General features: G+C 42.3%; 1 protein-coding gene across 1 annotated transcript; it reads right to left on the bottom strand.

The window, feature by feature from the left end:
- Positions 1 to 21,092: 21,092 nt before the first annotated feature.
- LOC144260563 (uncharacterized) lies at positions 21,093 to 25,244 on the bottom strand. Its single transcript, XM_077809218.1, has one exon. The coding sequence runs from the start codon at positions 25,242 to 25,244 to the stop codon at positions 21,093 to 21,095; it is 4,152 nt and encodes a 1,383-aa protein (XP_077665344.1).
- Between the last annotated feature and the right edge of the window lie 716 nt (positions 25,245 to 25,960).

The raw sequence follows: 25,960 nt of genomic DNA, 5'->3' as shown, positions 1-25,960 counted from the left end.
GCACCCCGCTGCTTGAGATGACACACACTCATTGGCAGCTTCGGGGTGACAATGTATGGGGCACTTTTAACTGAAAGAAGTTACGGTGCTAATATGACTTTTAGGCCCATCTACACTTATGGGGGACAGCGGCATTATGCACTTGTATTGAAAACTGCATAATGCATTCTGACTATGAAAAAGTTACACTTGCTGTGGAGTGAATAGAGAAGCCAATCATGGGATCTGGTAGTGAAAGGTTTACACTTCTGGGGAGTAAATAGAAGGTAGTGCATGCACTCTTGGACTGCTAGGTTTACATGTGGGTGTATGACTACATCCAGTTATTAAATGGTTTCAGCTGCAAAGAAGTGAACTGGGAAGTCACTGTGGTTGTGCTCCAGTTATGAAAGGCCCAGAGTCACTGGAGAGTGAATGAGAAGGGGCTGCATGTGCTCTGACATGGACAAGGTTACACTTTCTGGGAAACAAATGGGAAGGCGGCAGGCAGAGAAGGAACATGAATTCAGACAGGCCCTATTCGCCCCATGGGCCATGGCTGACTGAAGAGAGGCTCATCTCCAATCCCTGGCCTTTCAGTCTCCTTTTTCTCCTCCCCACAAGTCCTCCAATTTCCCTCTCTCTATCTGCAATTTTCTCTGCCTCCTTTCTCTCCTCATTTGGCCTCTATGCTTCCATTAAATCTAATTACCAAGAGCTCTTCTGCTCGGGGACTCTTCCTTAAATGGAGTTGAGCCCAGCTGTCTGAAGTGGGCTCCAGTGAACATATGGCTGAAGGGGACTGGTGTTTGAGGCATTTTTTTGTTTTCTGCTTTTCTTGTCAGCTAATTAAGGTTGTGGAATATATTAAAAATCTTTACTTACATTTTTCGAGAAAGACCCTTTGAAAAGGATAATTTTCTAGGTTCTCTGAAGGAAGAATCTGGTTGGATGCAGAACTGGTGAGTTTTTAAGTGCATGGGGCCTAGCCTCTACTTGGTGAGTCACAAATACATTTCTACCTCCAACTACTATTGAGACAGGAAAAGCGCTCTGAGGATTGGTATACCTGAGTATGAGAAAGGAAATGAATAAGTTTGAACAATTACTGTTCATAAAATGAGTTCTAATTCTCATGAAATGTAACAAAAACACAGCCCCGGAAATTGAAATCTGCTCTCTACAGAACAGGTATAAAGCATCAGTGTAAATTTCACCACTCATCCCACACGTATGCCTCAACTGTGTTCCGAAGGGGCGAACACTAACAAGATTGGATTGTCTCCAATACTCACCCAATTAGTAGTCTCTCCAGGTAGATGGTCAAAATTGTAAACTGAAGTGATGGTTTTTCTGATGTAGACACCTCTCCACTAGGAACTCTGTGAACTGCCAAACTAATTTCACATAGGCCACTGCAGCTACTAAGAAAGGGTAACAATTTTTGGTCACTACTAAGGTGAAATTCAGACTTTTGGCCAGAAGTTAAAAGGTGCCATATCCCATTATAAAGTCTCTGACCAGTCTAGTCACAAGAAAATTTATATTTAAGACATTAAAAAAAGAGAAAATGGTTGGGAAACAGTTGGGTCAAGGTCTTCCCCCCCCAATAAGACTTCATTAGACATCTAGGGCTTTGTTACCTAAATAATTGTAGACTAAGCATCCCAGATCCCCTTCAGTCTTTTGTGTTCCCTTTTATCAGTATCAAAAGACATGCTAGAGTGAGTCATACCCAATAACACACTTGATTAAAGAGTAAAATCCCTTTGGTCCAGCTAATTGACAAAACTTGTACCAGTATTTATTTACATAATTTCAGGAAGATTGAAGGATATTTTTCATCATTATGAATAAGTAGGAAAAACATCATTGGAGCTTTCTTTAAAGTATGCAGCTTAATGCTATTGCACTCTACTTAATCCTGATATATAATGAATATATAACAACACAATTTAGTAATGAGATGTCTACACACACACACAGCATTATCATGCATCTTTGATTGTCTCACCTCCATTCTGCTCACTAATGCATCTCAATCAGGATTATTTCTAACATTCCAGACTCTCAGTGGCTTCAAACAGCTGCCATTTAATAAATAAATTAAATTTTAAAAGGCAACGTTTAGAGAGAGAGATTTTCTTCTTTCCCCAAAATCTGGAATTTCTTCCCTCAAAATTATACTGTTCAGGGTAAAGGATATTTAACCCTTGACCGGTGTCAGGAATTTGGTCCAGTATCATGCAAGCCATGAGATCCTGGATATTGGCCATTTGTCACTCTGTGCAGATCAAGGTGAGAGACTGGTCCCAAGGGACAACTTAGACTGGCTCTTCACTGCAAAAAAGATGTGGGTTTTTTTTTTTTTTACTTCAATATAGCTGTCTCAATGTAAAATCCCAGTGGAGATAGAGCACAGGTAGTTTTTACCTCAATATAGCTCATCAAAGTCAGCTCTGTCCCCCTCAACTGGCATTCATCTTGATGTGACAGAATATACCCCTGTGTTTGCATATGATTGTAATTATGTTTGTATAAGATATGTCTTCCAAGTTATCGTCTGAAAACTCATAATTTCCTGGTCAGTATTATCCTGATAAAATGTGTGTGGCAATACTGTATGCAAAGTTATAAGATTCCCCTGTATAGTGTTATTAACACATGTTCCAAACCCCACAGTCCTGCCCATACCAGAAGTTGGCAAACAGTTCTGTCCTAAATAAAGGAACATGGGTTCTGTTTAATTTGCATTTAAGCAGTAAACAGAGTCATCAGGCAGGAAGGGAAGACAAAAGAAGTTCAAATCGGTGAAAAAAATAGCAGGGAATATTTTTCCACATAGGTTCTCAGCTGGAAATGTTTTTCAATAGAGGGATGACACTATAAAAAGGAGGGACAAACACCAGAAACAACCCCTCCTTCTCCCTCTGCCCACCATATTCACTGTACCTGAAGAGAAAAAGGAAACAGGCACTGGACTCTGAGGGTTGGGTCCTGACCTAAACAGTTTGGTCAGTAAGACTGCTGACAGCCTGTAGTGAGAAAACTTTGCTTTGAATCTAATGCAGTTTGTTAAATTAGGCAACAGTAAATATAGTACCTTTATTTTTCTGGCAACCATTTCTAACTTTTGTGTCTCCTTACTTGTACTCACTTAAAATCTATCTTTGTATAGTTAATAAATTTGTTTTACTGTTTTATCTAATCCAGTGTGTTCAAGCCTAAGTGTCTGCGTAACTCCATATGGGGCAACAAGTTGTGTGCGTATTATTCCCTTAAAGGAATCAATATACATGTAATGTCCAGGAGAGGTCTGGACAGTACAAGACACATATTTTTGGGGGGGAATCTGGGACTGGGTGTGTGTTGGGGTCACCCTGCAGAATAACCAAGGCTGGGTAAAAGCCAAGGTGTGATTTATGAAGTCAGGCTTATTCTCTGTAGTTTCCATTTTAACAGAATGTATAGGGTCAATAGAAGAGGAAAAGATACTTAAGACCACACCCCCCTCCCCAATCCACTGGCCTTTGTTGTTCTGCAGATGAGACATTTTAAGTTCTAAAAGAGGAGGAGTGGGTGGTAGCCTCATGGTAGGGGAGATGGTGGGGCCATGGGAAACATAGTTCTGTTCATTTTTTGTTATTTATTTTTCTGTCACTCTTAATTTCCTGATTTAGTAAGGAGTGAAGTGAAAGTACTTGAAATGCTACACAAATGTTATTTTCACAATATATCTGAACTCCATAAAACCCTAAGCAAATACTGTAAAGTTGGTCTGGTCCATAAACAAAATTATATACACCCACAACTATATGTGGGATTGAAAAGATTAAATGACACATACAAATGTTCTAATATATAAAAATGCATTTTAATACAGTAACTGATTATGCTGATACAAAACATTTCAGAGAAGTGATCAAATAGCAAGTAGTGACATGCTGCTTTTGAGTCTGCTGCTGTTGTAGATGCCTTGGGGTATTTTTGTTTAGATAACATTGGTTATATAAAAGGGATAGAGACACACTGCAAAGACTAAAATTAACGATAGGAAATAAACCCTAGGTGTGTTGAAGATTTGACATTTTCTTCTCAGGAGTCTACTAGACAGGATATGGGGTTTTCAGCTTCTCACATACCCAAACTCATGAATATTACTACTAAGAGACTGTGTGTGCTAAACACTATGCCAGCCTGCAAGAGGAGCTTCAAAGCCAGTTTCCACATGGCACAGGGGGGCAAAAACCAAACAAAAACACCGGTAAGTAGTGATTGATGAAGACAATTTAGCTCTGACAGCAAATACTTATCCAGTGCTTACTATTCTTGCTAGCACGAAAGAGGAGCTGTTATTATAGTATCTATACTGACACAGTCTGTTAGGATGCATTGGGACAGGACAGAGAGTCTTGGAAAGGACTAAGTCAAGCAAAACTGGCAAATGTGTTTCTGTGAGGCTTGGGCATTTAGAGGGACATAGGGTAAATAGTGACTGGCTGGAGACAGGTGGAACAGGTTTTAAAAAATGCAAATTTACTGTTTTGCGGCTTCAGTAAACTTCAAGATTTCTATCTGGTTGTACCAGATATGATCTTGACATATTCTGCTAAATAATGTTCAGACTGCTGGATTCAAGTTGCAGAACTGAATTAGTTTTTAAACTTTCCTTTGAAGGAACACTGCCATCTAGTTGTAGCTTTCCTAGTTAAGCTTGCTATTGCTAATTATTTTTAATTTAGAAGACATTGCTTATAAACCTGCATCAATTAAAACAAAATATTTTATGGACAAAATTATTCCCTCCAATACAGGTGCAAAATGAAAGTGAATGGGAGCTGTACATATATGTCCCCGAGCAAAATCTGGCCTCAAGAGTAAGCTTTTTCAGAGAATACAGTGCATCCTAAATTCCCTGAATCACATGGGTGAAGAGGGAGGGAGACGGAATATGTTTGGATACTTGAGGGTATTTTCACTGTAATTAATAGTCACTGGTGGGAAGGGGGATCCTGTTTCAGATACCAGGAAGTTGTGAGTAAATGATAGGAGAATAGAAGTTGCACTGTACTTTAAATCTTACTGGGGTATTTACATGGCCCTCATTACTATAGTATGAGTGCTTCACAATCTCTAATGTATTTATCTTCACAACACTCCTGTGAGTGTAAGTAAGGTAAGCACTACTATCCCCCGTTTTCCAGATGGGGAACTGGGGCACAGACACACTAAAGGACACATACTCAAAGGTACCTAGGCTCCTAACTCCCCTTGAAATCAATGGGTAGCAGGTGCCTAAATACTTTTGAGTATCTGGGGCTCAGTTACATGGCCACAATCACAAACAAAGCCTATAGCAGAGCACAGAACTGAACTTGTCTCTCTAAAGTAGTAGGTTAGCATCCTAACCCTTGGACCATCTAAATGAGCTCATCACAGGATATAAAGACCCCAGATGGATGAGGAAGGCATCAGAGAAGGCATGTGTTAATGGCTAGACAGGGCTGGATGGGTGGGACTATCATGTTTGGTAGGGAGTAGGCCTTTAAAATGGAAGTAACTGTAGTTAGCTGGGAAGAGAGATCACCCTGAGCAGGGGATGGCTGGAGTGATTCCTGAAACCGCAGGAGATATACTCATCCAGGATATCTCTGACTCTCTGTAAGCCTGACAGGGTGAGCCCAATTCAATAGCTCAGCGAGGACTCCTAGAAAACCGTACACAAACAGCCCCCATGTCAGAAAGTACTGTTGGCCTACTGTTGGCCTCTACCCTTTTAGTTGACTCCAGGAAGAAGTTATTCTTGGGTGCATTGGAATATTTATTTTCCTTTTGATTCCCCCTATCAGAAAAGACACAAGTCTCTCCACAAAGGGTAGGATCCCGTTGCAAGAACTAAGAAACTGGAGCCTTAATATAAGCCACCTAGTGTAAATAACTGGACACGGCCAGTGATTCCCACTGTCTGGGAGATAAAACTAGGGGAACTCTTTTACTGAGCTGTTGAATTTTTTCAGATTCTTAATTTAATGCATCCTGAGGGAATTCATGAATGGATCCAAATTAGAATTCTAAGATTTGTTACAGGTTTTTAAACACCACCACTTTGGTGGACTTGGTGAGCTAGAGGTATTGCCTTACATTGCCATACAGGAGAAAAACCATTCACATTCCAGACAGTCTTTCACTTCCTGGGAGGAGGGAATGAGTGTTTTGCATTTTTCACCCTTGAACCTATGCTTAATTAGAGAGCAAATAGGAAAAGAAAACAAACCACCGGGAATGTCTACTTCTAACTCTGATTCCAACTTCTTTAATCTATGCCTCAATTTCCTCATCTGTAAAATGGGAATAACACAGTTTGAATGTGGCCATTCTAATTTGCACTTAATATAGGCAATGTTGGACTAACCCCACATAGAACCCATTAAGTGGGATTCTGCTCTGAGGAGCGTCTATGAAAGTGGTAAACTTTTGACTCTATACACTAGGTCCCTATGTATAAAATCAAAATATAACTGCCTACTTTACTGGTTTTCTGCCTTTTTACTCCTATCAGCACTGAAGAGCCAGTACATCCATGAGAGAGTTAGCTGGATTCTACTCTGCTTCACCCTGTCAACAAAACTGTTAGCTAACTTACAATTGCAGAACTTATATTTAATTTATATTGCTGGTGTGAGCCAGATAGAACCCAAATTGATTTTCAGATCCCAGGCTCACATTGACAGGAAAAAAATCATTCTTCTACCTCAGAGTTACAAACACCAGAGTTACAAACTGACTGGTGAACCTTGTTTGGAACTGAAAGTATGTAATCAGGCAGCAGAGACAAAACAAAAAAAAGCAAATAATGTACAGTACAGTACTGTGTTAAACTACTAGAAAAACAAAGGGAAAGTTTACAAAAAGATTTGACAAGGTAAGGAAACTGTCTGTGCTTGTTTCATTTAAATTAAGATGGTGAAAAGCAGCATTCTTCTTCTGCATAGTAAAATTTCAAAGCTGCATTAAGTCAATGTTCAGTTGTAAACTTTTGAAAAAACAAACAATGTTTTGTTCAAGAGTTACAAACATTTCAGAGTTACAAACAACCTCCATTCCTGAGGTGTTCATAACTCTAAGGTTCTACTGTATTATCTCATATCTCTTCAGTTTTTACAAAAATAGGAAGGGATGCAGACTTGAGCTCCAAGTGTTATGCTGTATTAAGTATTACAAACAAGCTGTCACTTTAAGCAATAAGTATATTGTTCAAACAAGTGGCAAAGGCAAGTCCCAGCACCGGTGGTGGTCTGGCATTTCTCTCTCCACACTTCCTGGTTCTTTTTGGTGTCAGTGGAACGTTTTGGATCTGCTCCTTGTTTTGGACTGCTGTGGTAGCTTGCTTTCCTCTGAGTTCTCCACAACTTGAATTCATTTGGCCTCAAGCAAGGTTCTATAATCTTCTAGCTCCTTTCCCCATCTGGAGACATCAAGTCAAGTTAAACATAAAAAATGTGCATTCTCTTAGTGGTTTCCAAAATGAGTACTTTTCACACAAAGAGCAAGTGGACATCTCTAGAAATTTAGTAATTTCCTTCCAGTATTTATTTGACCATATTCGGTTATTTTGGTAGAAAGCTTGTTGCCCTGTTTTTCCACTCAGCACCTCATATTGCTGAGATTTGTGATTTCAGTGCAAGTAAGGGTATCAGAATCTGCCCCTATGTTTGGCTGCCTTTGGGAAATTAATCAAGAGTCTCCGTCTAATTCCTGGGGGACAAGTGTCCACATCACCTTGATTGCTACTGATTGGTCCTTTTGTTGGGGCAGTCTCAGCGGAGAGAACAAGGATTGAATATGCTACAGAAACTAAAACTGGCCCTTCCAGATCAGAGTTCAGACATGTTGGCAGGGCAGCGTGGACAAGTTTGCATTTCTCCTGCAGTGCCTGTATGTGTTCTGTGGATAAATAAGGGACTTGAGATCTAAATCTAGCACCTTCCACAAACACTGATTGAAGCAAAACATTAAAAGTTTGGGAGAATGTTTACACAGAATGGAATATACTTTATCAGGTTTTTCATGGTTTACAGAGAGAAGATATATTTTCTGTGGCACAGAACAGTTAGAAATGTGGGCCTGATTCTGATCTAACTCAGTATAACAGTGATGTAATTCTACTGAAGTTGGTAAGTTGCTCCTGATTTACACAGATGTAAATGAGATCAGATGCAAGCCCATTGGTGTCTTGACAAGGGATCATTACTATTTATGGATTTAGGTCTGATTTCTGGTCTGCCTGTCCTGGTGGTAGGAGGCCTTTACTTATTTTTACCTCAATTTTGTTTTCTGGTAGATCCTGCAGCAAGTTATAATCTTGCATTTGTGATGATCAGTTGCCATGAAAAGGGTAGTAATGTTACAAATTTTGCATTACAGTGTTGGATTTGCATACAGTATTCAACACTGAAATGCATCCTGAGACAAATTTTAGTCCCTATGACCTTGCTAAATAATCAAATAAAAGGAGCAGGCGGATTGTGAGAAAGCAAACCCTTTGGGAATTGACGGATTTCTCTGGGTAAAACCAAATGCTTAATTTAATTTGATTTTTGGTATAACTGTTGTTCTCCTTTAAAGTTAATGTGAAATTATTTCTAAATGTCAATCACTTACTTTCATTGCTCTAGGGATTGTATTTCATGCAACTGGTTCTACCACTGAGTCCAATTTGCTAGGATACACTGTTTTAGACACTCCTCTTATTATAGGCTTGTCTACCTTATTTAAAAGATACCGGCTGAAGCAGGCATGTACTAAAGAGTTCTATATTTTCTGAAAGGTTGTGTTCAATTTAACAAGTTAAATATCAGTCTTAACATTTAGATAAAATAAAAGAGTGCGAAGTACCGCTGAAAGGCATTTTGCTTTTGCGATATTCACATTAAAGGGAACACATGAGATTCAATAACAGCTAATAGATAAGAGTTTTGTATAACAGGTTGTCATAAATATAAAGGGAAGGGTAACCACCTTTCTGTATACAGTGCTATAAAATCCCTCCTGGCCAGAGGCAACATCCTGTTACCTGTAAAGGGTTAAGAAGCTCAGCTAACCTGGCTGGCACCTGACCCAAAGAACCAATAATGGAACAAGATACTTTCAAATCTTGGCAGGGGAAAGGCTTTTGTTTGTGCTCTTTGTTTACGTGTTTGTTCTCTCTTGGGACTGAGAGAGGCCAGACAGAAATCCATTTTCTCCAACCCATCCTAATACAAGTCTCCAATATTGCAACCTGTATAGGTAAGCCAGGCAAGGCGGATTAGTTTATCTTTTGTTTTATGTGAATTTTCCCTGTGTTAAGAGGGAGGTTTATTCCTGTTTTCTGTAACTTTAAGGTTTTGCCCAGAAGGGGATCCTCTGTGTTTTGAATCTGAATACCCTGTAAAGTATTTTCCATCCTGGTTTTACAGAGGTGATTCTTTTACCTTTTCTTTAATTAAAATTCTTCTTTTAAGAACCTGATTGATTTTTCACTGTTCTTAAGATCCAAGGGTTTGGGTCAGTGTTCACCTGTACAAATTGGTGAGGATTTTTATCAAACCTTCCCCAGGAAAGGGGGTATAGGGCTTGGGGGGATATTTTGAGGAAAGACGTCTCCAAGTAGTCTCTTTCCTTGTTCTTTATTTAAAACACGTGGTGGTGGCAGCGTACTGTTCAAGGACAAGGCAAAGTTTGTACCTTGGGGAAGTTTTTAACCTAAGCTGGTAAGAATAAGCTTAGGGGGTCTTTCATGCGGGTTCCCACATCTGTACCCTAGAGTTCAGAGTGGGGAAGGAACCCTGACAGAGGTTGTCCTTGTCTCTGACATTTTTGCTGTACATGAACAGCCAAATCACAGTACATATTGACAAACTGTCATGCAAGATAAGGAAAGCAGCTGATGTGGCAAAAGCATTGGTCCATAACAAGAAAAGGAGTACTTGTGGCACCTTAGAGACTAACAAATTTATCTGAGCATAAGCTGCTCAAATAAAATTGTTAGTCTCTAAGGTGCCACAAGTACTCCTTTTCTTTTTTACGAATACAGACTAACACAGCTGCTACTCTGAAAACTGGTCTATAATAGAATCCCAGATAATGGGGCCAGGAAGAAATCAGTTGGGTCATCCTATCAGACTACATTATACTCAATACATCATAAGCTCTACCATCTTATCTAACCTGTTTAATATCTGTAGGGATGGCGCCTTGGCCATCTTGCCTGGTATCAATTCTGCTACTCAATTTCTCTTATCATTAAGCAATTTTGTCCTGATGTCTAGTTGAAAATATCTTGCCTGGATTACTGTAGTGAATAAAAACCCCATTGCATTTATAATTGGAGTCCTAACCCTGGTGTCCTGGCCCAATTCCATTTTGAGGAGTCACGATATTCTGCTTACCTAACACTTCCTATCTAGGTTGCATGGAATATGGTGTTTTTCACTTTCTGTCCTAACTATTACACAGAGTTCATAGGTGCTGGAACTAAGGGTGCTAAGGGCAATACCCCCTGATTTGAAATGGTTTTCAGCATATACAGGATTTAAAATTTTGTTCAATGGCTTTCAGCCACCCCACTACAAAAATTGTCCCAGCACCTCTGACAGAGTTGCCATGTGCTGTTAAACAAATGCTGTCTTCTATACCAGAGTTGACTGCAAAGTAATCTGTATTAGCATGTAGGGTTTGTGAAGTGTTCTGAGATTAAACTGTTACCATAAATTGGTGTCATGACTATCCAGAGAATCTGTGAGATTACAATACTAAATGGACCTATAAGCCACAGTATGGGCTGTATGCTCTGCCATGACGTAATACAGACGTTTACGAACACCTATATGTGAGCGGGGGAATAGTCCCGCTATTGTGGGGAACTTTCCTGGCTTCTGCACTACCCCGGTGAAGTGGGCTAGCGAAAGGATCTGAGTCCTCGCTCCCACTTACTTTACCCAGTGGCCTCCCTGCCCTTGCGGACTCCCCTTCCACTCTCCTGTCTGGCAGAATCCTCGTAACCCCAACAAGGCTGGGCCCAGGATTCCTGGGGGGCTTCAAACACAACCCTGATGTGGTCACCTAGGACAGGGGCTAGGGTGTCCCCACTCCGGGGTAGTCTCTCTGCAGTGGGCACTTCTCTGACCCACTGATCATTACATACAATTTGAAGCAAATGCAAGTTATTTAATCAACAATTAATTTAAAAAAATATAAGGGAAAATGGGAAAGGTTAAAGGAAACACATCAACCCGCTCTGTGGCAGGGAACATCACAAACAGTGTCTCTGGAATGTCAGGGCAGTTCACAGTCTGTTCCTTGTAAGTCCCAGGCCTCCTTCTCAGGCTCTGGCTGTGCTGCAGGGATGCTGTGGGTTGGACACGCTCTGGTGGTAGCCACATGCTCTCAGGCTCTAGGTGGCAGGGCCCTTCTTCCCAGCGTTGCCCCCGCCCTGTCAGGGTTACCAATCCCCCTCCGAGTCTGGCCTGCAGAGCCTCCTGGCTGAGGAGTCTCCCTGTGCTGGTCCCCCCTTGCTCTCCCCAGCTGCTCTCGACACCTGGCTCCGGACTGCTCCAGCTCCAGCTCCACTCTGTTTTAGCTCCAGCTTGACTCTGCCTCAGCAGGGCTGTTGCTCTGCCTCCAGCTCCCTGGGCTGCTTCTCTGGCCCCTCTGGCTCTGGTTGCTGCAGATCTCCTCCCAGGACAAGTCTGCTCTGCAGGCTGCTTCTGTGACTCTGCTCCCAACACTGACCTGCTTCCTGGGCTGCTTTTCTGGTCCCTCTGGATCTGGCACAGCTCTGCTCCCCAGCTCAGCTTGGGCCCCTGCTTTCTCCTTAGCTCGGCCCCACTGTGTCTGACCCAGGCAATTCCAGCTCACACCAAGGACGGGACCTCCCTGGCCTCCTGACTCCTGCCTGCCCGCCCTGCCATTCAGGCTGCCCTGGAGCATTGGCCTCTCCCCATTGTTCCTAGGTACTGTCAGTCTCAGGGTCTTGATTCCCCATCGATCCTTCCCCCTTTTTAGTACTGGGAGCTAGCAACTAAAACACCCCCACTGAATGTTAGTAAGGGAGCAACAGTCCCCTTACATATACAATGTTGACAAATTTCTCTGAAATGACAGCCTGAAACGTCTATGGTTCCACTGCTATGGGGAGAGGGGCAGACTAGAGAGAGGACTTCTCACTTCCTCCTGTTGTGGAGCTCTGGTTCACCGTGCTTCTCTGCACAGCTGCTTGGGGAAGAGGAGCAAGGCACAAGGAATGAACGGGGAGCGAGCAACCAGGTTCTCCGCAGTTAAGTGGCACCAAACTACTGGATTAGGGTTTTATGAGGGAGGCATAACTGGTTCGTAACTAGGGCTTCTAGGCACTATGCCCTAGATCCTCAAAGGTATTTAGGCCTATGGTAACAAAAATAAAGAGAGAAGGATTCCTTCCACTCAACCCAAATTCTGTTATTTTGTGCATAGCAAGGGTGTTGTGGGTGAAGGATCCTGTCTTAATTTTTTGGAAAGTTCATGTTAAAAATAATTCCTGGAGCTCTACCTTTTTATCTGTTTTGTAAAACACCCCACAAGCGTTGACTCAAAAAATGCTACTTTGGACCATTTATTGGAGGCCAAGTAAACAAACATGATGGATTCATTCAAGGTTACACTGAAACTGAATATACAGTTGGATTTTGGTAACTGATTATTTTAATCTAACCCTGTTTTTATAGTCTTGTTAGAGAAAGGAAACAGCTGGTTGCAGTATAAAGACTTTCTATGACAGTCTTCTCAACTAATCTATATAATATACTGAATTTCTATTTCCCATTATAGTTCTGAGTGTTCAAGCATCTGAACCTGGTGGATTAAATTACAGCTGGTCTCAACACAGAGTAAAATGCAACCTTAAGAGAGCTTTCAAATTTACGCTCACTCTTAATCAGAAGCAGAAACTCCGAAGTTCAGACAGACAAGCATTTCAGAAGTAAACAATACTACAGATTCATGTTTGCTATTTTAGTAGGCTACAATATATCAGTAAATATACAAAGACTATTTGTATTTGGCAACTTGATGGGTTAGGGGGGTTGGAAATAGTAGAGTCACCAGCAAACCCATCAAGAGAAATTTGGGGGCCTTGTGAATCATGTTTGCTGGGGCCTTGCCCCCTCCCATTTCACTTTACTTACACAGATCTTACAGATGTTTTAGGGGGGTCCTTTAGCTCTTGGCCCCAGTACAACTGACCCCAACCCCCATCAGCCCTGTTCACCAGGTCAAATCCAACCCACCTCAGTAATGCCATAACTACTCAATTTCCTATGCTAGTAGTATTAGACTATATTTCCCACTGGTTAGTTTCCATAGCCACATCAGAAACCACCAGCACTCTTGATATTAACTATCACTGAGCCAAGAAACCAAAAATTGAATTGGTCTTTCTTCCCTCTACAAACAAGGATACCAAGTCATTGGGGGCAGTGATGAATGCATCTGCTATCTTACAAGTATTGAGGGTACACCTAATCCAGGTAGTACTGTGTTAAAATATTTTACAAATTAAGTAATTAGAAGTTTCCTTCCACATCTTCTTTTCCCACAGGAAAATACAGTAGAGATGAAGTTATTCATGTTAGCAGTTCTCCTCAAAAACTGGCTCCTCTCAAAAGCTTTTCCTCTCAAAAAACTTTTCGTGACAAATCATTGACATTTATCTAAATTTTCTGCAGTATTTCCCCCCAGAAATCTTTTGTGGAATGAAAACCATGTTTTCTTATTGAAACAGATCAACAGAAGTGATGGTTAGAATGTTGATAAAAATGAAAAGTGGATCCACTTCAAACCCCGCAAAACAGAAATAACTGAAATATTCACAAAATAATTAACCCATTTTCTCCAACTGGCTCTTAAAAATATAATGTGAGGACATAAACACAAGGTTTATGCATCTTGAGGGCTTTTTCTATCTCTTTATTCCTCCTCTTCCCCTTCTCCCTTTAATGTCACTCTCTCTCCACCCCACATACCCCCTCCTGTTTGTTCCCTGTCTTTCCTCATTACTTTCTCAGTAATACCCATTTCCCATCTCCCAACCCTTCTCCAACTCACTTTCCCTCCCTCTTGGTCCCACAACTCTCTGGCTCCAACACATTCATGCTCCCTTCCCTGAGTCCTCTCATTTGTACCCCCCTCTTCTCCTTCGCACATAATTTGCCTTTTGTCCTTTTTTTTCTGCCTGATTGTGCAGCACATGCTTCTGGACAACCTACCCTCTTTCCTACTCCATTTCAGTCTTCCTTTCACAAGGGATACTAAGGACAACAATAATAGTAGCATGGATGTGATCCTAACTACTCTTTGGTGATTACACTTCACAGGGTGTAATGGACTGTGAAAGAATCAAGTTCACAAAGTGAATGAACTGTTTTCCACAAGGTCAGGTTAACAGCCTAAAGCCAGGTACACGTTGCGGCTGCAATTGTGATTTTGTAAGCAGTTAAGGGCACAGGCAGCTTAAATGGTTAAAAATTAAATAGTGTGGTCTGTCCACACAGCTACTTTTCTGCCATCACAACAATGTTTTTACCTCTACACCTTACACTCTGCCTAACCATGAGTGAATTCCGGGCAGCAGTCTCACAGACCCTTAGGACCAGTTGCCCCTGCCAGGAACTACAGGGAGTTTTACAGAGCCCACCCACTGTTCTGCCTAGGATAATCCCCTGCCTCAGGGGTCACTATGGCCGTTTTCCATCATAGACGGTACTGACACTACAGGATGCTTGATCTGCTTAGCTTCTGCATTCTGTTGCTTAGGAGCCTGGACACAGTGAGGGTCAGAAATAGTAACAGCGCCCAGAGCACTCAGGTGTTACCTGAAAAGGAGGCAAAAGCACATGCAGTTTATGTCCAGCTACAAATTCTACCTATTGGTAGGACAATGTTATGCGTATCTAGACAGTCAGTGACTAGCTGAGACATCTGCTTTTAACCAATCCTATTTGACTCTGAGTTCAGAGCCACCAGCTGCCTCACTATGGGAAATCCACCTTTATGGAGAACTGCTGCCCCTGTTGACAAGAGTTACCATAGCCCTGGACAACACTGACTGCAAAAGCAGGTCAGAGCTCTTTGATGCAGGGGAGAGGCGAGGAGGGAAAGGGTGAGACCAGAGTATTTTACAGTACTACAATAAAGCAAGTACCTGAGTGATTAATGTTCCCAACATTTGTAAAATAACAGAGGATTTGGAACCTAACTATGCTGGGGGTGACTCCCTTTCCACTTTTTACTCCTCAGTCAGGCCATGGAGTTCTCTTGCTGTATGGTCATGCAGGCTGTGGTGGGCTAACATAGGTCACTTCCTGGAAATAAACACTGACTGCTCTGGCAAGATTCATGATGCATAAACATTAAAGTAATCCTGCTTCTACAGGAAGGGACACTGTCTTCTCCACACAGCAATATCAATTGTGTTTTTGTGATAACTGTGATTCAGTCCCTTCTGATCAGGGACTGTTATGATCACGTAGAATCATATATCATTCCTATATCTAGTTTGACAGCATCTTGTTGAACAAGGCCATATCTTTTCAAAAGACATCCCCATAGGAAGAGAACATGACCAATAAAGGAAGATTTGATCTAACACAGAAGTAACACCAGGGATGGGAGAAGAGAAATTAAGATTTGCTCAAAAAGTTTTCAGAGATCCTTTTGGGGCCAGGAGCGATGAAAGGAGAATACTGTCATGTGACAGCAGTACATAAATCACAGAAAGAGTTGCTTTTTTTCCTAACGCTGAAGGAAGAACTATATCAGAAAAAGAAAAACAATATTTGTAATAGAGGTGTGACACACAAGGGTGCTTGTAAGAGCCTGATCTTAAATTCCTGGCTCCTGAACATTTACCATATGCTGTCCTTAACTGTCCCTTATTAAGTCAACCATCATGGAGCAAGGCTTCAAAAGGTTAATACCCAAAACATGATTGAGGTCAGTAACCACAAACTAATGGTTCCCGTTACAGTATTACTCCTAAAACTACCCAGTTTCTTTCTCCTTCCTTGTAGAACTTCCACCTAGAGTTTTCTCCAACCCCTTCTGACCTTCGCTATGGACATAAAGACACTATACATATCCAAGACAGATATTGGATACTAATCAAAGTAATGTGCCAACTGCTTATTAAGGAAGGTTTGGGGCTTACTGACCATTAGGAAGTCTCGTGTAATGAGAGGCAGCCTGTGTCAATATAGTCTCATTAAAAAAGCAGAAGGCCAGAGCCCCAGAATTTTGCTTATGATTATGTAAGAACTAATTTTTTTTTCTCCATTTAAAGGTTTTGTAGCCTTTCCTCATTAACGACTCTTTCCATAGGCCCTGAATAGCTATACCTACCACTTCCCCCTCCCCCTCCAAAAAAGATTACCCAAACTTTGTACACTGAAAAGTTGAGCTAATAAAAACCTGCTTTTTTAATAAGTGTGAAATTTTTAACAGTTATCAATTCGGTCTGAAGCAATTTTATTTCTCCATATCTCAGTGTAACTTTGCTACTATGATAAACAGATGTACTGCAGTGCCACCTAGTGTCAAAATTCGAAGAGAGTCATTTCACATGCACAGCTCTACATTAAAGGTGGGCAAAAGTGAATAAACAAACATATGCATTTGCTATGGCTGTGCATGCTGAAGTATCCATTTTCACATTCAGCTGTCATAACAGTTCACAGTTTTATATCTGCCAATTTGGAAACAAATGCACAGGTAAGTGAAAAATTATCCCAACAACAACTTAGGAGTAAGTAGTGATGAAAACTTCTCTCTTATATGATATTTAAGAAAAAGAAAAATCAATCTCAGTTCTGACAGGGTCATAACTCACTAGAAAGCATAGTATACCAGATCAAATTTTTTGAAAAAAAATCATAAATACCTTCCTGTGCCTAACCTAAAACAAAATATTTAACAGGTTCTACTGGATACTGAACAGATCACAGGCCACAAATTGCTGGAGATGCAGCTATGCACCTGCCTCATGGTTTGTCAACACACAGAGTTATTCTGGAATAGCTACTGTGGAATACTATTCTGGAACAAGCGTGTCCATATGTAGAGTTATTCTGGATTAGTTCTCTGCTTTAAATTCACAAACTTTCATGTGTAGACAAACCCCCACTATCACAGCCTTTGGTCCATGAGAACCAGACACCTGGATTATTATCTGCACCTGTTCCTCAAAAGCACTAAACTATACCAATATCCCTTCTGTTAAACCTTTCCTCTTTAGCCTCGATGAAGATGGCTCTTGTTTCATACAAGAGTGAGTTTTACTCATATCCTGGACAGAACCACGCCCTCCCCCAGTCTCAGAGTGGAAATCAGATTTATCATCTACCATCATAGTGAGAGGGAGGGGGAAACATCTTCCAGTAAGTCTCAATCTGGACTTGTACTTCCCCATCTTGGGAAATGTGCAAAATATTTTCATGCCAGAGAAGGCACTTTATCATAACATGTTGGTACCTTTTTCTCCTTCTGACACTACCTCTCTACATTCCTTTCTTCTATGCATCTTCCTCAGTTTTCATTTTGCACACATCAGTAATATTAACACATTATTAAAAACTAATAAATAAGGTGTTAGCTGAATGCTGTTAATTGCTGCACTCCTACACAATGCCATACCCTTTTTATTTTGTTGCTTTCTATTTTTTTTTCTTAATAATGACATATTTAGGACTAAATTGAAACTTTATAATGTTTTTCTTTGAAGTTTGCCCATCCACTGTTGTTTGCTTAGAATGAATGATCGTTTTATTTTTTTAAAGAAACCACCATGACAATAAATACTTATTAGAACTAGCTGGAAAATTAGGTTTCCCCCCCAGGGAAAGTTTTGACTAAAATGAAAGGTGTTATACATACACCCCCCCCCCCCCACACACACATTTGCAATGGAACAAATCAAAAATGTTTTGGGGGTTTTCTATCATTGAAATTCTATGTGGAAAGCGGATAATTTTCATGAAAAATTTCATTGAGTCAAAACCCCAATTTTCCATTAAAAACAGTTTAAATGTAAAACTGCTGGTCAACTCTAATAATTAGTGGTCACAAGATGCTAGACACTGTCTGTAGCTATATATACAGGATGACACTTTCCCTGCCCCAGAGAATTTACAATACACTTCTTCCAATTCATTTTGTCTGTAATTTTGTATGCTGTGGTCTGTTTATATTAAAATATCTATATCTATGGGGAGAAAAGCTTTCTGAATAAAGGTAGAAAGAGTTTCATAACCAATTTGCTTTTCACTATTTATTCATGGTGAATGTTTACTTCTGCACTGACTCAGCCAGAACATTGAAGTTAGATTAGTCAGTTTCATTGTAGCTCATCTGCAGTTCCATCCTCACTCTCACTCTCTCCTGCTTTAGCACTGTGCGGATGTGATTATGTTTACTGAACTGCCAGGGCATATTTGTGTCCTAAAACTGTTGTCATTTGTACTTTTAAAAATGTATTGCTATGTACTCTCTGCTAAGCATCTTCCACTGTCATGGACATCAGTGGGAGTGGAGTGCACTCAGCATCTCACAAGATTCACGACAGTTGCAAAGGGAGCGGGAAGGTCAAAAGACAATGCGTTTTCACCCCCTGAGGACTCCACATCTACCACCACTTCCGCAGGACTTTATTGGCAGAGGTAAGCTGCAGAGTAGTTTGTTAAGACAAAAAAAAAAGTAGATGTAGGTACATCTGTAAGCTTAAGACATGTTCAAAATAGATCTTCCATCATCCATAACGGAAAGGGAAAGTATTCAGGTATGAATTCCTCCAGCCAAGTCCCAGAGTAAAATTACCAGGAGTTTCTTTTACCCAGTCACATTGGTCATTTTCTAGAAGACTGTGATGGGGCACTCTACTGTACTCACTGCAGGTGGTGCCCCCTCCTGGTTGTTCTTGAGATTTAGTTCTGCACAGCCAATACCCCTTCCTGCACACTCTGTCACACTCTCTCTTTTGCCACACTCTGTCTTTTGCCATCTGTGGCCCCTCTCTTGCTCCAGGAGCCGCTGCCTCCTTTTCGTGACTCTAGCCAGGTCCCTCACCACATATCCCTCTTGCAGGGTACCAAAGTCCTTTCGCATGACTGGTCTCAGGCAGTCTTATTGGGCACTACCTGATCGATGATACCACTTCCCCAGTGGCCGGTAGGGGAACCCAGGCCTGGCCACTATTCCAGGTTCCAGTCTAGGAACCCTATATCTGGCTACTGTGGTTTCACTTAGACCCTATTGCGCCTTCCCTGGACTCCTTCCTACAGCTTTTGGTTCCCCCCACTCTGGGTGTACCAGCTCAAACCTCCTCCTCACAAGGAGTAACTATAGACTACTGAACCCCGCATCCTCAACACACCTCCCTTTTCCCAGGGAGTGACTGCAGCCCGCAGCAACTCTCAGCTTTACACAGGCCCTTCCTGTTCCCATGCTCTCTGGCTCCTCCTCCAGGTGCAGCCTAGGGAGTTAATTGGCCCCTTAACCCTTCCAGGGCTTGTGTTGGATGGATGCTCCTTCACAAAGCTTCAGCCCCAATACACTCCAACTTCTTCAGGCAGCAATCAGTTAGCTTCAGAAACTTTGGTCCAGCCTAAGAGCCTCCAATTCTACTTTTCCTCCAAAGCTAGCTTGGACTACCTCCTCTTTAGTTCTTCTAGCCGTAATGAGCATAATCAGAAGGATTCTCCCTCCACAAGCAATTAGCAGCTGCAGCATTTTTGCCATGGATTCTTTTTTCCCGTTGTAGATTCTAAACCTCTGCTTTATTTGCCTTGGCCTCAGCCATGTATAATTCATGAGAATTTTCAATGTTGCCAATTGTCACAATATTTGGTGTTTTTATTTAAAGTCTCAGCTCCTGGAGTCAAGTAATTATGTTCATTAAAAAAAAAGTTTCTAGCATGTAAGGTAGCAGAGAAGAGCTTGAAACCATGAGCCAAGTGGACTCTAAATCTCAGAAATCAGAACACACAGAAAAGAATAAAGGTGTTATTTTAAAAAAAAAAACCTCATGATTTTTAAGCCAATCTCATGAGTTTTGAGGCCAGACTCATGATTTTTGCACTCTTGAAGTTGGAAATACTGGATTTTACACACCCAAATTTAGATTTAATTTTAAAAAATGGTTATGTCTTGATGCTGCAAGCTGCTCCGCATGAGTGGGCCCTTGTGCCTGCAAAGATATCAGCTGACATCAAAGGGGCTCTCCCTGCCCAGAGCAGCTTGCAGAATCATGTCCCCTTTCATGAACTCATGCAACTTAAGAGTTTATCCCGATCATGGGGCCTATACATCACAAGCAATGCACCCTTTAGTCATGCTCCCACCCACAAATTCCCTCTTCCTTTCAAAGCTCCACATCAAGACCCTGGCCTCCCTCTTCAGTAATAATTCCCTCCATCACCCATTTATCTGGAGGCTCCTCACCCAGCTGGTCATGGTCAGCTCTAATTTGCTACTCAAATCCCTCCCACAGATTTTCTGTTGGCTGGATGTTCAATGTCTTCTTTCCCTCATCCCCTTTTACAGCAACAATAATCAGAAGAGGAAGATTCCAAACCCTCCTCCCCTTCATAGACCGGTCTTTGAGAAAGTACCAGGGGGATCAAATAGATGTTGGCAGAGAGACAGATGTGCGAGCTCCATTTGCAGTTTATCTATTAGTGTAGCAATATTTAGGCTGATGAAGGAAGTGTCTTTGGGTTCTCTAACCCACTCTACAGCCCAATGACTGAGTACCTGAGGCACTCATGTTCAACTGGAGACGAGTATTCCAAATAGTTAATGTATACTTGTGCATGTGTCAAAACACTGCATGAGAAGTGCTTTAATCCTTTAAAAACTGTTTAGATGGAGAAATAAAAAATGATGGAAAAATTCTGTTCATATTTGTGTTTTAATTTCACTTTAATGAAAACAGCAGTTGTACACGACCTCCAAATTTACACACTGCAGTGAGCATGCATTGATTCCTGTGTTTGTTAATGTTTGCTGGGTTCCAGGACAAACTCAGACAATGGGTCAGAATTCTGAGTCTAGCCTGATTCAAAATAGTCCCAAATGGATTTTGCGAGAGGTCTTAATGAACTTGTTGCATGCTCTGGACCTTTTTGAGCTCTCAGTTGTTCCTCCATGGCTGTTTCCTGTTCCTCTATGTCTTTCTCCTGATCTATTTCCTGTTCTATACAGACCTTTTTATGAGTTTTCTCCCATTCCTCTAAGTCTTTGTCCTGAGCTCTTTCCAGGTCTTCACAAAACGTTTTATGAGTTATTTCGTGTTCTTCTTGGGCCTCTTTCTGAGCTTCCTCCTGTTCCTCTGCAACCTTTTTCTGAGCTCTCTCATGTTCCTCCAGGGCCTCCTTCTGAGCTTTTTCTGGCTCATCCAGGACCCCTTTCTGAACTCTCTCCAGCTCCTCTAGGGAGTTTTTATGAGCTCTCTCCAGTTTCTCCAGAGCTTTCTGAGCCCTCTTCTGTTCCTCCAGGGCTTTCTTCTGAGCTTTCTCTTGTTTCTCCAGGACCCCTTTCTGAACTCTCTCCAGCTCCTCTAGGGAGTTTTTCTGAGCTCTCTCCAGTTCCTCCAGAGCTTTCTGAGTCTTCTTCTGTTCCTCTAAGGCTTTCTTCTGAACTTTCTCTTGTTCCTCCAGGGCTTTCTTCTGAGCTTTCTCTTGTTCCTCCACTGCCTCTTTCTGAGCTCTCTCCAGTTCCTCCAGTGCCTTTTTCTGAGCTTTCTCTAGTTCCTCCAAGCCATTTTGAGCCCTCTCCTGTTCCTCCAGGGCTTTCTTTTGAGCTCTCTCTTGTTCCTCCAGGGCCTTTTTCTGAGCTTTCTCCAGTTCCTCCAGGCCTTTTTGAGCCCTCTCCTGTTCCTCCAGGGCTTTCTTTCGAGCTCTCTCTTGTTCCTCCAGGGCCTTTTTCTGAGCTCTCTCCAGTTCCTCCAAGGTCTTTTTCTGAGTCCTCTCCAGTTCCTCCAAGGCCTTTTTAGCCCTTTTCTGTTCCTCTGTAGCCTTCTTCTGAGCTCTCTCTTGTTCATCTAGGGCCTCTTTCTGAGCTCTCACCAGTTCTTCCAGGGCTTTCTTGGCTCTTTCCTGTTCCTCTCTGGTCTTCTTCTGAGCTCTCTCTTTTTCCTCTAGGGTCTGCTGCTGAACTCTTGCCAGTTCCTCCAGGGCTTTCTGGGCTTTTTCCTGCTCCTCTATGGCCTTCTTTTGAGCTCTCTTCTGCTCCTCTATGGCCTTTTTCTGTTCTCTTTCCAATACCTCTAGGGCCTTCTGAGCTCTCTTCTGCTCCTCTAGGGCAGCCTTCTGCGCTCTCTCTTGCTTCTTATGAGCTTTCTCCAGTTCTTCCATAGCCATATGAGCTTTCTTTTGTTCTGCCAAGGCCTTCTGCTGGGCTCTTTCATGTTCCTCCAGGCCTTTTTTCTGAGCAATCTCCAGCTCCTTCAGGGCCATCTTATGAGCTCTTGCCAGTTCCTCCAGGGCTTTCTCAGCCCTCTCTTTTTCCTCCTGGGATTTCTTCTGAGCTCTCTCCTGTTCTTCCAGGGCTGCCTTCTGAGTTTTTTCCTGTTCCTCTAAGACCTTCTTCTGAGCTCTTTCCAGTTCCTTCAGAGCCAGCTGTTGAGCTCTTTCCAGTTCTTCCAGAGCCTTCATCTGGGTTTTCTCCTGTTTTTCCAGCACCTTCTTCTGGGTCCTCTCCTGTTCTTCCAGCAACTTCTGCAGAGCTCTCTCCTCTTCCTCCAGCTCCATCTGCTGAGTTTTCAACTGTTCTTCCAGCTCAGTCTGCAATGCTATCAACTGTTCCTCCAGATCCATCTGCTTAACTGACTCTTGTTCTTGCAACACCTTCTGCTGAGCTCTCTCTTGTTCCTCCATTGGCTCCTGTTGATTGTCCTCCTGTTCTTTCAGCACTATCTGCTCAGCTGTCTCAGGTTCCTTCATGGTTTTCTCCTGTTCCTCCAGGGCTGCTTTCTCATAGATCTCCAGTTCTTCCAGGGCTTTCTGAGCACTCTCCTGATCCTCCAAGACTTTTTTTATCCTCTCTACCATCTCCTTAAATTCGTCTTCCTTGCACTTTTGCTCATACTTCCTCCAGTGGTGGGTGATTTTCTGGGCCCTTGGCTGCACCTCATTCAGCATGGCATTGGTCTCTTCATCATAATCCAGCTGACAGGCCAAGGACAGGTCCTTGGCAGCCTCCTGCCAGTAACCCAGGAGCCGAAGCGCTTTCCCTCGCCACTTGTAGGGCTGTGCGGAGTCAGGGTTGATATTTATGGCTCTGTCACAGTCTCTAATGGCAGCATTTGGCTTCTGCAACTGCACATAGACACTGGCTCGGTTGGCATATAAAATTGTAAGCCGTGGGTTCAGTTTGATGGCATCTGTGAACAAGTCAACAGCTCTCTGAAGTTCTCCTTTACCCACCGCATCAAAAGCCTCCCTCTTCTTTTCAATGGCCTGCTTCATCATTTCGTCTGTTACCTTCAGATTCTCATCGCCCATCTCTTGGGGCTCATCCTCATCAGGTTCAATCACTCCTTCATTATTGATCTCCAACTCACTCTCGGACTCCTCACTGGACTCTTCCTCACTCTCAGCTCTCCCCTGGGCCTTCAGCTGGAATTTCTCCTTGTCCCCATGGTCCACTGGCAGAGCTCCTTCTTGTTCTCTAGAGTATTTAAGATGTGCACCCCATTGTTCCCAGGAGGCCTGAAGCCTAACTCTTTCATGTTTCTGGGTATCCTGAGGCTTAGCTCTTTCCTCTTCTTGCCAGGCCTCAAGCTCACCTCTTTCCTGTTCCTCAGGTGTTTGAAGTTGAGCTCCCTCCCTCTCCTTGATGGCTTTCTTCATTCTCTCCAGGGCCTCCTTAAATCTCTTTTCTTTTTGCTTTTGCTCATATTTTCTCCAGTGGTGGGTGATTTTCTGGGCCCTTGGCTGCACCTCATTCAGCATGGCATTGGTCTCTTCATCATAATCCAACTGACAGGCCAAGGACAGGTCCTCGGCAGCCTCCTGCCAGTAACCCAGGAGCCGAAGCGCTTTCCCTCGCCACTTGTAGGGCTGTGCGGAGTCAGGGTTGATATTTATGGCTCTGTCACAGTCTCTAATGGCAGCATTTGGCTTCTGCAACTGCACATAGACACTGGCTCGGTTGGCATATAAAATTGTAAGCCGTGGGTTCAGTTTGATGGCATCTGTGAACAAGTCAACAGCTCTCTGAAGTTCTCCTTTACCCATTGCATCAAAAGCCTCCCTCTTCTTTTCAATGGCCTGCTTCATCATTTCGTCTGTTACCTTCAGATTCTCATCGCCCATCTCTTGGGGCTCATCCTTATCGGGTTCAATCACTCCTTCATTATCGATCTCCAACTCACTCTCATCACTATCGGACTCCTCACTGGACTCCTTCTCCCTCTGAGCTTTTTCCTGATCCCATGGGGCTGTCCTATCAGCTCTTCCTTTTGCCAGAGCCTTTTTCACTCTCTCCATTGTCTTCCCGTGCTTACATTTTTGCACATTTTTGTGTTCAGAGTTCTTCTGGGTTCTCACCTGCACTTCCTTTACCACATCACTGGCATCTTCATCATAACCCAGTTTGCAAGCCAAGGCCAGGTCACAGGCTGCTTCTTCCAAGAGCCCCAGGAGCTGGAGTGCTTTTCCTCGCAACTTGTAGGGCTGTGGTAAGTTAGGGTTGAGCTCTATGGCTCTGTTACAGTCGCTAATGGCAGCGTTTGGTTTCTGTAGGTACATGAAGACATTGGCTCTGTTAGTATACGAGTTTGCAAGATATGGACTCAGCTTGATGGCATCTGAAAACAAGTCAATTGCTTTCTGAAGTTCACCTTTAGACAGGACACCAAAGGCCTCCCTATTCTTTTCATTGGCCTGCATCATCATCTCATCTGTTACCTGCAAGTTTTGGTCTCCCAGCTCTTGGTGATCATCTTGGTCTGGTTCAATCACCTCCTCTGCATCAGTTTCCAAATCATTCACTTTGTTCCCAGCCTCTTTCAGGAGCTTATCTGCCTCTCTGACCATCTCACCTGCAGCTGTATGGCTTGAAGTGGGAGACATGGAATTTTCCAGGCTCACTACTGATTCCCGAAGGAAGCGGCGATCTTCAGAATTTATAAAGCCCTGATTCAATTTCACCAAGTCCTGCATCTCACTGTGAACTGCCCTAGGATTCATGGTGCCCATCCCAGGAGAGAGTATGGGACACAGTTTGGTCTCAATTGAGGAGGAAGGAAGGAAAAGAAGGAAAATGACTCACTATAGACAAGGATTTGGTTAATAAGTTAACATGAGGCCTCATGGCAAACGTCTTTGTTCCTTCTTCTCCCATTGTCCTGAATCCTCATACAAGGCTAAAAGTCATCCTCAGGGTCCTACTGACTTCATAAACTGTGATATTTTTTGTGATGTCATAAATCATGTCATCATTAGAATCCTGAGATGTGTTCTTAAAGTCATGTGCTACCAATGTTTTAAAAAGGAGTTCCCACAAAAATTTATCTCCTCAGACTATAATACATTTTGTCTATCAGGGGTATGTATGCTTCAGACAGAAGTGGGTACAAGACTGGGGAATTTATTCATTTGTCATCTCATTTGAACAAAAATTCTTTTTCACAACCATAGACAGAATCTGGCAAACAATCTTCTGTTATTAAGATGTGCTTTGCTGATATGTTTATATTTCATTAGTGAAAATATAATAACTATGTTGATATTATATCACAATGTTCAACTTGAGTACTCTGAAGTGGGGAACGGGAATGAAAATCTCAGGGTGAATGTGAGGGATATCCTCTAGGTCATTTTCCAAACATTTGGGAGAACTCGTCTATGCCAAAATTTTAAAAAATTGCTCTTCAGAAGCATTTTGAAACAAATATTTCAGGAGGGATGATTGA

Source organism: Eretmochelys imbricata, chromosome 2, assembly GCF_965152235.1.
Source record: "Eretmochelys imbricata isolate rEreImb1 chromosome 2, rEreImb1.hap1, whole genome shotgun sequence".
In the NCBI taxonomy this organism is placed as follows: Eukaryota; Metazoa; Chordata; order Testudines; family Cheloniidae; genus Eretmochelys; species Eretmochelys imbricata.
The sequence above is the reverse complement of the archived record's forward strand: the minus strand, read 5'-3'. Positions and strand labels throughout refer to the sequence as shown.